The following is a 14,970-nucleotide window of genomic DNA, read 5'->3' as shown; positions in this document are numbered from 1 at the left end:
AATGGTGTCTTGCTGTGTTTTCCAGGACAATCTGAAGCTCCTGAGCTCAAATGATCCTCCAACCTTAGCCTCCTGAGTGCTGGGATTTACAGGTGCACACACCACTGAGCCTGTCTGCAAAGAACTCTTAAAACTGAACCATAAGAAAACACAAAACGCAATTTAAAAATGAGCAAAAGATCTGACAAGACATTTTACCAAATAAGATATTCAAATGGCAAGGAAGCATGTGAAAAGATGTTCAACATCATATGTCACTAGGAAATTGCAAATTAAGACAACAATGAGACACCACCACATCTATTGGAATGGCCAAAACTCTAAAAACAATGACATCACCATCTGCTAGAGAGGATGTGGATATTCAAAATGATACAGTCCCTTGGGAAGATAGTCTGGCAATGTTTTACAAAGATGAACAAAGTCCTGCCATATGGCCCAGCAGTTATCCTCTTTGGTATTTACCCAAGTGAGTTGAAAACTTATATATATATATATATATATATATATATATATATATATATCCTACACATAATGTTTATGGCTGCTTTATTCATAATTACAAATTAGAAGCAATTAAGATGAAGTGAATGCCATGTGATAGAATATTATTCAGTCATAAAAAGGAATAAGTTTAGCCAAGATGTGGAATCATCCTAAGTGTCTATCAATGATTGAGTAGGTAATGAAAACATGGAATAGTAAGCCTTTAAAATAAAGCAAATCCTGCCATGTGTAACAACATGAACGAACCTGGAGAACATTGTGCTAAGGGAAATAGACCAGGCACAGAAAGACAAATAGAACATGATTTCACCTACATGTAGAATCTGAAAAAGTCAAACTTACACAAGTAGAGAATAGAATGATGGTTCCCACAGGCTGAGGGTGAGGGGCAGCGGGGCTAGAAAGAAGCTGTCCAAATGCTACAAAGTTTCACTTAGGAGCAATAAGTTTTCAAGACTTATTTTTAAAATATGGTGATCAGAGTTAATAATGCACTATATTTTCAAAATTTAAAATCCTTTCACTACCAAAAAAAATCAGTATGTAAAGTGATAAATATGTTATTTACCTTGATATAATCACCCTACAATGTATACATATATCAAAATTTCACATTGTACCCCATAAATACATACAGTTATTGTCTGTTAAAAATTGGAAAAATTTAAGGAATAAAAATTTTAAAATGATCTATCAAGCTATGAAAAGACATAGATGAAACCTAAATACATATTGCTAAATTAAAGAAACTAGTCTGTAAAAGCTTTATTCTATATGATTCCAACTATATGGTATTCTGGAAAAGGCAAAAACATAGAGACAGTTAAAAAAAACGATTGCCTGGGATTTGGAGTCGGGGGTAGGGAGGGGGTTGGGTAGGTGGAGGTCAGGACTCTCAGGACATTGAAGCTATTCGTATGATATTGTAATGGTAGATATATAACACTGTGCACTTGTCAAAACCTATAAAACTGCACAGCACACAGAGTAAATGATGAACTTTTAAAATAATAATATATCAGTATTGCTTCCTCAACTGCAAAAAAAAAATAAAAATGTGCCACACTAATGCAAGATGTCAACAGTAAAGGAGGCTGGGGGAGGGGTGGGAGAGAGGAGGATGTTTATGGGAACTCTCTACTTTCCACTCAATTTTCATGAACCTAAAACTGATCTAAAAATCAAAGGCTATTAGTTAATTTTAAAAAGAAAAAGATTTAGTGATGATCTATATGGCTTAGGAGTGGATGAGCCCAAATTCAAGCCTGGATCATTTTTGCTCAGAAATGCACACTTTTACTGGGTACCATGCCTGCTTGGCACTGGCTCTAGTGAGCTATCATGATTGATGATTTACACAGCATATCTGTTTTTCAATGGATCACGTTTCGTGAGGTGTGTATTTGATAGGTGCTCTGCAGTGTGGAACGATGAGGACCTTCTCTTTGGTCATGTCCAGCAGTCCAATGGAGTATCGTTCACAGTTCAGGTAAGTTCTGATTGTGTACAGTGCTTTGTGAAACTGTCGCTCAACATCTGTGAGCTCTTCAAATACTTTGTTGGCTGACCACATAAGAATCTGAAAGTAGATATTTTTTAAAAAGTACAGTTAGAACAAAATACACACTTTGTTTAGCATTTCACTGCCCCCCCCAAAAAAACAGGAGGTGCATCAAATAAACTGAACACATGTCACTAGATGATGCGATTCTATTTTTGAGCACTATGCACCCAGCAAACTACTCAGATTATCTGAGTGGGATGATGAAGGATTAAAAAACAAAATTTGTGATCAGGGTATGTGAGTCTGGAAGCTCAGTTTCCTCATCTGAACAATGTAGGAGTAGGTATTGGGATTGCAAGGCCCTGGTGAGACCTTCCCATTGCAAGGCCATGGGTTTATGAAGGCAGAGAAGCCATGATGAGACCCCCATATCCAAATGTTTTGGCTCCAAAGGGCAAGTTCTCTCAAGTTGGATATCAAGAAAGTTCCTGGGCAGAGGGTCCACTGGCTCCTGCTGGCCATGTGGGTAGAAACCTGCAGGACTCCTTCATGCACTCATAACTAGTCAGAGGTAGCCTGACCTGGAGAGTTAGAATGGGGAGGGACATCAGAAGCCCCCCATCCCAACAATATCCCTGCATTGTACAGATGAGGAAGCTGAGGTTCTAGACTCAGGTATCCTGGCTACAAATATTGTTCTTTATCTTTCTGCCTCATGGAGTGATTTTTTTTTCTTCAAATCAATAGCTTTACCATGATCTAGGAACTGATAAGAGCTTTATGTGAGATTTAATGACAATTTTTTTTTCCTAATGACAATTTAATAGTCACACTAACCATAAGGATAGGAACTCTAATTATCATCACCATCTCAGAGATGAAGAAACCAAGGCCATGCTGGATTTAGTCTTAAAAAAAAAAAAAAAAAAAAGCTGAGCCCAGTTGTATATCCAGATGGAGGTTTGAGGGGGTGGGGTAGGGAGACACGAGGGGACACCCAGGACTGAACACCAGGGATCTATTTCATGTGGCTCAAATCTCCATGAGGGAGAGGAAGGGTCTGGGGCCCTTTGTCAAAACAGGTCAGCATGACTAATGTCACCTTCTTTTACCTGGCTTCTTCGGGATTCGATATTGTATAGGTAGTTGGTATGATGAAGTTTTAGGATGACAGAGACAAAGTTGAGGTATTTGGTAAAGACCTACAGACGGCAGAGAAGAACAGATCATGGCTCCAATACTTTTCCTCTGATTATACAGTAAATTTATTTACTGCGCCTCTAAGTGGATGCGCAAGGTTAGCATTACCTCTTCGTCCTGTTTGGAAAACTCAGATGCATTTACTTTGTTCACCGCCACCAGTACTGCAAGAACCTCTTTGCCCATCACGACGGGAGCTGCCAGCAGGTTCTTAGTGACATAGCCGGTTTGTTTATCCATGAAGTCAGAAAAATGGTTGTTCTGAAAAACATGTTCACATGTTGTCAAAATGGCACGTTTTGGTAGAAGGTAGATCTAAGACATTTCCTCTAATCCAAATCATACCGATGATAACTGGTGACCCAGAACAGTGGTTCCAAACATTCCCCAGCACCCCGCATTCTGTGACTGCATGGGATGAAATTTCCCATTGCAGATGAGTGTGTCCTACCTGAGCTGTGGCTTGTCTAATTTAGGCTGAGGTCGGGCCAGGAGGAAAGAAGTATGTCACAGCCATTTGGAAAGTGACATTCTAAAAGGAAGGAAGGAGAAGCACAGGGTGGCAACAGATAGGAAGCCTGCGCAGGGGAGGACAGTGAGCTGGGAACAGGGACTTCATTCTCAAATACAAAAGGGTCCACCCCTACAATTCAACATAAATGAAAATAATGATGATCCTCCAAAATCCTTTCAATATCTCCTATTGAGGAAATCAGTGTTTCCTTCTATGCCTTTCTATGTGCCTAGACAAAGATATTTCATTTCTACTTTTCTCCTTTTCTTAATTTTATATAATACTTTCATCACTTCACAATGTCTGTGGACATCCCCCAAGACAAATGCATATGGATTTGAACTCACCTCTTAGCTTCTTGCCCAGCACCCCACACTATGGATGCTCTGAGAGCCATTCAACTGTCTTCTACTGATTCTGTTTAGAGTCCCCTTCCCTCCAACAAACAATACCACACTAATCATTCTTGCTTTTGCTTTTACACAATGGATTCCCAAAGTGGAAATCCCTTTTGCTGAATTGACAGGTTCTATGCAACTTTAATTTGCACAGATTACTTTTCATGAAAGCCTGAAATCTGTACTTCCACTGTGTGAGGAGACCATCCTCTTGCCGGCATCAAGTACTTATTAGCTTTTTAATATTCTACCAAGCTAATATCTTTTATTCATATACTTTTTTTCTTTCTTTGGGATAAAGGAAAATGGATCTTCACAGATATGAACTTTCTATATTAGTGTATAGGAGATGATTCTAGAAGAAGGTCAAAGAAGGCAGTTATTATATTATTTCAATTTCAGAGACTATCCATTCTAGATGGATGGAGACCCAACCTTCTATGAGTTCTGACATTCTTCCCTTTGAACTTGGGTCTTTTTCAATTAGCAGTGAACTTCCTGACTACCTCTGAGATTCACTGGCCAAAATTAATGTCCTGTTCTATTCTATGCATATATAAGTTGTATTCTTTTCCTTTCCCTGTGTTGATGGTGCTTCTAAAAGCAGCATCAACCTTGGAGGCTGTATTCTGATCAGATTCCGAGGTAAACACAGGAGAGTTCACTGATGTGATTTGCAGACCAGAATTGCCCCAAGGAACAAGGGCTTGATGGCCAACAGACCTGAGAATGCAATTCAGAGCAGCAGACCCGAGCTGTGCCTCAGAATCCCCAGCAGATAGTCAGATTCCAAGACCTCACTGCAGACCTATTGGGACCCACCAAGTCCCAATCTCCCAAACTGGAATGTCTGTTCCCCAAGAATCTGTACTTTTAGTGCTCCAGGTAATTTTAATGTCAAACTCAGTAGGTCAATCACTAGAAAAGGGACCATTCACAAAGCAAATGGGTGATGGCTGGGGGAATCCAATGAAGCCCTTCATCCCAGATTTCTTCTATTCCCTTCCCAAAGCAGAAACACCTAAACCAACTATTTCTTCAGGAACCAGCATTACATAACGAAGAAGATTCTTGAGTCAGACTTCCTTGACTAAAACCAGGCCCCAATCTACTAGCTATGTGATCCTGGACATGTTACTTACACTCTGTGTCCTTGTTTCCTACTCTGAAAGGAGGGGGATAGTATTATCTACTACTTAGAGTCCATGATGTAAAGATAGAACAGTTTTGATATAGCATGGCTGGGCACTCAGAAAGTGTCTCATACATAGTAGAAGCTCAATAAATGCTGGAAAGAAAAACCTTGGCCTTTTTGGGGGGACATCCTAGGTGAAAAGTAGTTCTATTTTGCAATTACCCTTTTGCTTTGGGTCCTAGTTTTTCTAACAAATTCTAAACACTGAAGAAATTAGATGCCCTTAGTTGCATACAAGTCTCCTGTGCCTAGGAGCACCTTCCTCAAAGAGTCAGCAATTCTGTCCCATGCATTAAGAGCCACATTTCTTTCCTGACCATTGTTATCTGTTACTTCTCTCTGCTTCCTGGAACATTTTCACCCTCAGCTCAGGAAACCTCCAGACTCTTAGATTCTTTCTCTTAATCCATTGCTTGCCTAGGCCAGCTCTCATCCTGTTTTCCTCCTATTATCCATTACAGATTGTGGTCACCTTCATTTACACAACCGTCCCGGGCACTAAAAAATAAATAAAACCCAGAAGCATGCACCACCGCAGGGAGTCAGGCAGCATTTCTCTCCAAACACATTTATCTCAGCAGCTTCGAACCTTGATGCCATTTCATCCTAGATTCTCAAGTTCCTTTGGTTGTTTTGAGAAAACACCTTCTAAGTTTCAAAATTGAATGCATACTCATTATCACATCTGAAAATCCAGGATAAATCATCCATCAAATTACAGGGCAGGGGAGGTGTGGCTTTCTAGTTTTGTTTTGTTTTTTTTTCACTAACTCAAATAGTCCTTAGTGAAGTTCTTTGGGTAAATCCTGTGTTTCTAGGATTCTCAAATTCTCTTGATGGTCCTCCTTCCCCCCAAGGAAGCTCCCGAAGGCAACCGGAGAACATGGTTTCGGGCAACAGGATGCCTGATCCGTCCTGATCTCAGTGTGGCTAAATCCTGATTAAACACCATTAACCCTTGGAATCAGGAGGCAGCAAGGGAGGTAAAGAGGAAGAAATAGGGGAAAAGAAAGAGATCTCTAGGCATCCAGTTAATTATTGAAAACTTCAACCTTCTCCTGTGGCTTTCTTTTAAACCAGGGTCGGATTCAGGACCATCTGTACCTTTAATGAACAGCTTTCCCAATAGAAAAAGAAACAATTAGCTCTAAGAGGATATTTCTCTTTCCTGTTGTTAAAAGTTTTCCTGCCTTTAACCTGTTTTAAGAAAGTCATTGACACTTCATACCCAGTCCCCAAAGTCGTACAGGCATAATGATAATCATATAATAACTAGCATTTATTGAGCACCTACTCTGAATCAGGCACCTTGTGTACATTAAATCTATACATTTCGTTGTCTCCATTTCTCACTGGTGGAAATTCAATCCATAACACAGTTACTAAACCTCAGACTTGGCTCTGCACCAAAGCATTTGCCCTACACCATTATAGCGTCCCTGTTACCACCTTCAAGATCCCAACGTGGAGAGTACCCAGCTCCGCATCTTTGTCTAGGTGCTAACCAGAATGAAAATCGTGTGTGGTAGAAAGAGGAAGGCCTTGAAGACCTGGTTTTTGTTCTGAACCTGACACAGCCTGCCTACCTGACCTTGAGCCGATTCCCACTACACAGATGGAAATACAATGAATGGTCCCCATCTCCTGCACAGCATCTTTGACAGAATCAAATAAGATTAAGAATGTAAAAAATGCTTTATAAATTGTCAAGTTGCAATAGAAAGGTGATGAATGTATCAGAAATTTCACTTAACACATTGGTTTCCACCTGCTTTCCTGTTGTAGATTTTCCTGCAGGCAAAATCATGGCAAAATGCAGGGTAAGAGGAGAGTGCTAGCCTCAGACTCAGGGAGCTTCATTCCTTTCTGGCCTGTCTCATTCACAGACATGTACCATGGACTATGGAGGAGAAACAACTCAGGGACCTCAGCTGTCTATTTGCCACAGAGCAGACAGAGTTAGACTAAAGATCGCTGAGCCCTTCCCATCTCTCATATTCCACAGCTAATTTGAAATTCAACTCCTCCTCCTGGGTCTGCTCACCCAATGAATCTGTGGCTTTCAACATGGGCTGCCTATTAGAATTAGCTAGGGAGCTTTTTTTTTTTTTTAAAAAAAAAAAAAAAAAAGCAATGTCTGTGTCCCAACCTGAGAGTCCTGTGTAATCACCTAAGAGACTCAGGCATCAATAATTTTTTTAAGCTACCTGTTTGATTTTGAAGAACAGACAGTTGAAAAGCACCATGCTGGGGGGGAAACAGAAATGGAAAGCAAATCAGATCTTTTGCTCTCCCCTGAGTTCAGAAGGGTGTAGGGCACACTTCTCTGTCCTACCCAGAACAGCAGGAGTCATCAGGAGAAGGGAGACGCCCATTTCCCCAGCCCCGTCTCCCACCCCGAACTGCCCTGTCCATGTGGAAATGCCCATCACGGACAGTGACAGGCCAGTGCCGCTTCATCTTTTAAGCAGCTCTATTCTGTTGTTTTCTCCTCAACGTGGAGCCCTGAGCTCATTAAAGTATTATAGTAGAAATCATTTACCCACCCCTCCTTCAAAAAGAAAAAAAAATCTCAGAAAAGCCAGATAATTGGTGCCTCAGTTATTCTGGGGGCTAAGGCAGGAAGATCGCAAGTTCAAAGACAGCCTGGGCAGCTTAGCAAGATGCTTTCTCAAAATAAAAATTAAAAAAAAAAGGGGGCTGGAGAGGTAGCTTAGTCATAAAGGGTACTTGAGTTCAGTTCCCAGTACTTAAAAAAGTCAGAAAAGACATTCTTGAATGTCAACTTCTTAAATTTGATGTTCTAGTGATTCTGAAGGTGGGCTCAGTTGGAAACTGTGAAGAAGCATATTCCCATGAGAAAATCTCAGGGTGTGGGGACACAGCCTGTGAGCTGGGGTCAAGAGGAGCCTGTCTTAAGGGCACATATCTGTTTAGTCACTGGAAGCAGCTGCCATAGCCTCAAAAGAAAACTTCAAGCAGCTCCAACTTCGTGAAGGAAGGGTTATAAGAGAGGGCGGGGGCTAAGTGCCTGATGCAGTCCCCTACACCTGAGGACTGACCTGCAATTGTTTGTTTATGTTTGACAAACCACTTCTCCCAGGCCTGTGCCAGCCTCCTCCAGTAATCAGCTTCAGGAGGCACCGAGGGGATTATACTCCTGACTCTCCAGCTGCCCTGGTCACCTGCGGGCAACGGACCCCTGCACAGAATGCATTTCAGGGGCTGCTCCCTCCTGGGCACCTCTGCTCCGTTGTAATCCATTTCTCCCCTTTTGTTAATAGGAAATCATAGCAGTGGGGCTCGGGTGCAGAGACAGGGTGCCAGGAGAAACTCCATGCTGGAAGTTTCATGTTGCCAAGTGTTGGGTGTTTAATATTTTACCATTTTTCTAAAATGAATATGTATTGCAGTGGTAAGAAGAGTTAAATTTTCTGTTTTTATAAGGGGGTATAACAATGCCTTGTATTAATAGAATGTTCTTTTGGTCTTGGGGGGGTGGTCCCAGTGTCCCATTTAATGATAGGCATTCATTCTTGATAGATCTGAGTTATTGAGGGAGGAGGGTAAACTGTACTTAACTATCTCCTAAATTCACATTTGTAATGAGCCAAATCAAACATCTGAAATTTCAAAGGGTGTAATTTTTTTCTTTTGGCACATTTGGTCTATCGATGAAAGAATGGATTTATGGACAGATCCAACCCCAAGAACTGCTTGTCCTCTAAGGGTTGTGAATCAGAGGTGTGGGAGCATTGGGCATGTTGGCTGATCCCCCAGTGGGTGCCCTGCTTGCCCGGGGTTGTTCAAAAAAGAATCTTCAAAGCCATGAGGAGGTAGGGAACTGGTGGAGACCTCTTCCAGGCCCAGGCAGGCGTGTCTGATAAGGTGTCCAACACACAAGGGCATACTGAGAAACATTACTGGCCATCTGAAATTTAAGTTTAACTGGTTAACGTATTTTTATTTGCTAGATTTGGCATGGCTGGGCCTGTGTGCTCCCCTTTTCCCATTGCCCACTCTTCCAGGTTTTCACCAAACCAGTGGCACTGGAGTGGTGCCATCTGTCTGCCACTGGTTCCTTCTGACCCTGCCAAGACCTCTGCCCCACTATCAGAAGGTCACCTAACTTTTCTCTTCAGATTTTTTTTTAGTTGTAGATGGACACACTACCTTTATTTTATTTATTTATTTATTTATTTATTTTTATGTGGTGCTGAGGATCGAACCCAGTGCCTCACACATGCCAGGAAAGCCCTCTACCACTGCGCCACAACCCCAGCCCCAAGGTCACCTACCTTTTTCACATCTGGGACATTAAGGGGTTTCTTCGTGTGAGCAGCCCAACCCACAATCCCGACATCCAGGGGAAACACAACTTCTTTATCAGGGACCACAAAGTTGTCCTCAAACTTGGAGGTCGGGGTGATGTCCAGCAGCTTTGAGGCCATCTCAGGCGTGCCATTGCGGGAACGGCATATGAACATACTGCAGCGGTCGGCCTGCAGCAGCTGGGCCATCCTCTGCAGGACCTTGTGTGCCGTCAGCTCGGCACTGCTCCCCTCCTCCTGCACGGACCACAGCAGCTCTAGGCACACAGCTGACTCCTCCACCTGTGTCAGCTCGGGCAGCGACATGCTGGCCTGAACCGGCACCCGGCTGTTCTTGAAGATTTCTCCCAGGACCTCCACCCGCAGCTTTTTGTCGAAGTATTCCTTGGCAAACGCAGGGTTCTCCTCGAGGTATTTTTCCACAGCATTTTGGTTGATCTCACCCATGGTGTGGCTTGCTTTGCTGCTGTTGTTCAGAAAGGAAAATCCTCTAGAGCGTGACCTGAGCCAGAGTGACAAGAAGGAAGTACATACTGGTCAAAATGACTGAAGGAATCCTAGGTGGTAACTCCTAAGACCCCCAAAGATGGAGCTGAAAGGTTGCTCAGTGGAGCCTTCAAACTGCCTGTAATTCCTGGGATGTGACAGAAGGCTGTGGCTTATGATGGGCTTCAGGAAGCAGAGGATTAAAGAGTTCTTCAGGACACTAAATCCCTGAGCATTATTAGCCCCTAAGACCTCAAAGAACACTCAGAGCATCCTAGATCAGCCAGGCAAGTGTCAAGTTGAAGTATCTATTTCAGAAAAAAAATAACTGAACGGCTGCTGTCCAGAGCAAGGAAGAATTACTAACATATTCCATAATTATCAGCATCATCTGGCACTCTGAATTGCTCTTGCATGATAGCTATAGAAAGTGCTTGGGTTTCTTGCTTGTTTGTTTTCATAGCAACTTTAATGCACTTTGTGGGGAGAGGGAAGGTGTAGCAGCCATCATCAGTGCAACATAAAAGTGATTATTAATCTTTCACCTTTCTTAGAAGCCATGGTCACTCAGGTCGCTTGGATTATTCTTTCTCCAAAACCCTCACCTCTTAACCACCTTCTCTAGAAAGCTTGACCTAGGAAGTGTTTAAAAGGAACAAACTTGGGCTTATTACTAAAACGGCAAAAACAGGAAAACATTTTCCTACGAATCAAACTTAATCAAGGCACAAATTGAACCCTAACTCGTTAAGACAGTGGATTGCAAAAAGTGATCCATATGGTGACAGCTGAGTTTCCCTCCTAAGAAAATTAGTGTGGATTTTGTTTTTTTCAATAGGAGTAGCCAGACATCATGCATTTTTGCTCCAAGGTACAGTATATTAACCTACTGGACAATAGCTATCTTGTCAGTTGCTAGGATCCTCAACATCTCAGGGGCTACTGGCATAGTAAGAACACTTACTACTATTTAGTTTTGTTTAATGTTCAGCTTATTAAGCTTTTACGTCGATTAAGCACATTTCCCAAATATTTAAACACTATTATGCAACTAATAAATCAAACTATTCATTTCACGAACCAATTGTCTCAAATATTTAAGTGCTGGTTTCAAACTTAGTGACAGTCTTTTAAAACCTTTCAGTAAAGCTCCAACCTAATATGACACATTTTCTTAAGTGAAAAATATACAATATTTTGTAGTGGCTCTAAAAATTATTATGAGGCCCACATTTAAGTTTGCTTCAAAAAGAGTAACTGTATGGGTTTCATTTAATTCTCCAAACTTAAAACTTTAACTTGCTAAGGTGATGATGATCTTATTAGTCGCAATAAAAAAAAAAAAGAGAAGTTGAGGTCATAGGTTCTAGGAGTTGAGTCAACTGAGTCACCCCTCCTATCAGACTACCATCATCTTCTAATGCAGTTTTGGATACTCTTCTACCTGGTTATTTCCTGTGACTATGGTGCAGTTCCTATTTCTTCCTAAATCATGCAGTATTCTCACAATTCCCTGGTTCCATCCTTCTCTCTTTAGATAGAGAACAACATGTATCTGTATTCCATAACACATTCATCTTTTGTGTTGTTGTTGCTAGCTCTCTAACACTGATCTACACTCCTACTCCTCTGTACACAAATTTATACTTAATAGGAAAATCAATATGTGCTTGTGTTGATATTCTCCTATTTATAAAAATAAAAGTTATTTGAAAAATAAACATTCTATTTTAGACAGCGTTGTTTTATTTTTATAATTCCTTGCAGATTCATTTATTTGCTCATTGTTTTAACTTCTGTCTATTGATGGTCCATTATAAGCAGAGCACCATAATAGCTACTGTGGCAGACTTCATGTTCCCTTTGTAAGATTCTTCTCTCCTTTCAGTAACATGGAGTGATTACTGTTTTTTGCTGTTCCTTCTCTAGTGGGTCCATAGGACTAATTTTGGCCAATGGACCAGGGGCAGAAATGCCACTTTCACATAGAAAATAATTAAGTGCCAATGTGAGACCCTCCAGTGTTCTGTTCCCCATGCTGCCATGTTAGTTTCAGTGGATTCACTCTTCAATTCCAGAGTGAGGAGGTCAGGGAACAGAGGCCCCTGCTGACCTGAGATGGACATGTAGCATGAGGATCTTGTTTGCAGCCTCTGAGACAAGAGGGCTGTTTTTTACTGCATCATAGCTGAGTGAATTCTGATGGGTACACTTCTACTGCAGGAGATGTGGGGAATGAAGAAGGCTTGGTCTCAGCATTACAAGCACTTGTAGTGTAGTAAGGGAGAAGAGACTGGTACATAAAAGCCATAAGCCATAGAAGATAATATCATAAGTGCCAGAAGTGACATATGTACACATGGCTCTGAGATTACAGAAGAGTGGGTGTAGGTAGGGTGGAGGTCAAGCATGTTCTGGGTGGTATCAGCAGAGCAATGGCATGGCATAGCCTAACCAGGATAGTCTAGCAAGAGATGCGTATGGAAATGTAGATTGGGCCCAAATTACTGGGACCTCAGAGTTAGGCTGAGAATCTTAACACTAGAAAGTTTTGATCTTGGAGGTAATATTATTAGAGTTCTCCTTTACAAACTGGTAGTGCTGAACAAGAAAAATTGGAGAAAAGAAACACTGGACATCAAGATACAGATTAAGAAGTTATACAGTAGTCCCCCTTATCCAGTTTCACTTTCAGAGGGTTCAGTTGCCTGCAGTCAATTGGAGCCCAAAAATATTTCATGGAAATTTCCAGGAATAAACAATTTATAAGTTTTAAATAACTTTTAGTACAGTGTATTGTTATTTAATTCTATTTTATTATTTGTTCTATTTTATTATTTATTATAGTTGTTAATCTCTTACTTTGTCTACTTAACAAATTAAACTTTATCATTGGGATTATATACAGGAAAAATACTTATAGGGATCAGTACTATGTGTGGTTTCAGACATACGAAGAATATCTTAAAACATGTCCTCTGCCAATAAGGGATCACCATATTGCATTTGGCCCATTATCAAATACTCTAAAAAAATGCATATAGGCATTGAAATTATAATTCTAGTTTTATGAATTTATCTTACAAAATAATAATGTATGTTATTAATGCAATTACAAAGGTGCTTATAAAAAGCATGCTTATAAAAGATGTAAAACACACACACACTTGTAAAAGATTAGAAATAGCTTAGATATTCAATAATAGAAGGTTGAATAAATAAATACCATCCAATCCATAGAACAGAGAACTACATAGCTAATAATAGCAAAGTTGTTCAAATTTCTTTGTTGATATGAACAAATATTTATGATATGCAGTTAATTACAAACTAGTATCACAACATGTTTCCATTAAAACACACATACACACACAGCCATACCTATTTATCTATCTATGCACACATCTGTATATATACCAAAATGTAATTCATTATTTAAAAGCGGTGGGACTTAAGACACTAATTTTTGTCTTCTCCTTTGCTTCCCTGATTTCTCTAAAGTGTCTACAGTGAACATATATCATTTATACAATGAAAAATGTATTGATTCATAAACAAAATCTTTAAGGCTGTCTCTATAGTCTATGGGTGAGGTTGCTTGGGTATGAGGAAGGAAGGGATAAATGTGAGACCCAACCCAACCCAACAAACATTAGGATTAAGCAGTTATTCATTAGAAAAAAGCAAGAAAGGAGGGCTCCTGTGTATTGGCCAGTGGGATGGTTTGAATATTTGTATCTCCCCCAATTCATCTGTTGAAATCCTAACCCCCAATGTGACAGTGTTAGGAGGCGGGACCTCTGGGGGATGATTAGTCCATGAGGGTGGAACCCTCAGGAGCAAGATTGGTACTCTTCCAACAGGGACTCCAGAGAGCTCTCTTCCGTCATTTGAGGATATGGGGGAGAAGTGGCAATGTGGAAGAGGAAGAGGGCCCTCCCTGAACCCAACCATGATGGCACCCTGATGTCAGGCTTCCAACCTCCAGAACTGGAGGAATAAAGTTCTGTGGTTTATAAGCCACCCAGCTGATGCTAGTTTGTTAAATCACCTGACCTAAGACAAATGACATTTTATCAAGCAAAAATTTTCAAACAGGGAAAACTGGAAGCCTCAAGATCCTTTCTTTGTGTATTTAAAAGTTAAAATCTAGACAAATGGGGCTGGGGCTATAGTTCAGTGGCAGAGCTAATATGCATGAGGTACTGGGTTCCATCCTTAGCTCCACATAAAAATGAACAAATACAATAAAGGCATGCTGTCCATCTACAAACTTTTTTTTTTCAAAAATCCAGACAAATGGGCTGGGGATGTGGCTCAAGTGGTAGTGCGCTCGACTGGCATGCGTGCGGCCCGGATTCGATCCTCAGCACCACATACAAACAAAGATGTTGTGTTGGCTGAGAACTAAAAAAATAAATAGATATTAAAATTCTCTCTCTCTCTCTTTCTCTCTCTCTTTAAAAAAAAATCCAGACAAATATTAAATTTTGCACATTAATGTAAATGTTAAATAAAAATTTCAGGCAGTCCTTTTAAAAACTTACAGATGTAACAAAGAATGCTTTAACTTTCTTAAACTTTCTGTTTAACACTTTGACATTTGTCAGAGGTATTCTATATAAATGACCACCTGTAATACTATCATTGCTAAAATTGTCGATTGCAGTTAACTATTTCTACAAGAAGTTATTCTTATATAATAGACAAAAGATATGCACAGAAAGTCGAAATATCAACATGAAAAGCAGCAACAATGTCCAGGGCTGACTAAGTGCATTTCTGATCCTTACATTGAACCCACTCTTCAGCCCCCACTTAGCTACATGCTGTGT

General features: G+C 40.6%; 1 protein-coding gene across 1 annotated transcript in view; it reads right to left on the bottom strand.

Annotated features, from left to right (window-relative positions):
• Pde6c (phosphodiesterase 6C) overlaps nucleotides 1-10,147 on the bottom strand; it is a 48,506-nt gene extending 38,359 nt beyond the window's left edge. The window contains exons 1-4 of the mRNA XM_015500029.2: nucleotides 9,617-10,147; nucleotides 3,320-3,472; nucleotides 3,124-3,213; nucleotides 1,946-2,086 (exon numbers count right to left, since the gene is read on the bottom strand). Of these exons, the coding sequence (XP_015355515.1) occupies nucleotides 1,946-2,086; nucleotides 3,124-3,213; nucleotides 3,320-3,472; nucleotides 9,617-10,096 (864 nt within the window). The 5' untranslated portion in view covers nucleotides 10,097-10,147. The remainder of the gene's footprint in view (nucleotides 1-1,945; nucleotides 2,087-3,123; nucleotides 3,214-3,319; nucleotides 3,473-9,616) is intronic.
• Between the last annotated feature and the right edge of the window lie 4,823 nt (nucleotides 10,148-14,970).

This window comes from Marmota marmota, unplaced genomic scaffold (assembly GCF_001458135.2).
Source record: "Marmota marmota marmota unplaced genomic scaffold, marMar, whole genome shotgun sequence".
Lineage (NCBI taxonomy): Eukaryota > Metazoa > Chordata > Mammalia > Rodentia > Sciuridae > Marmota > Marmota marmota.
This window is presented reverse-complemented; position numbering and strand designations above follow the sequence as displayed.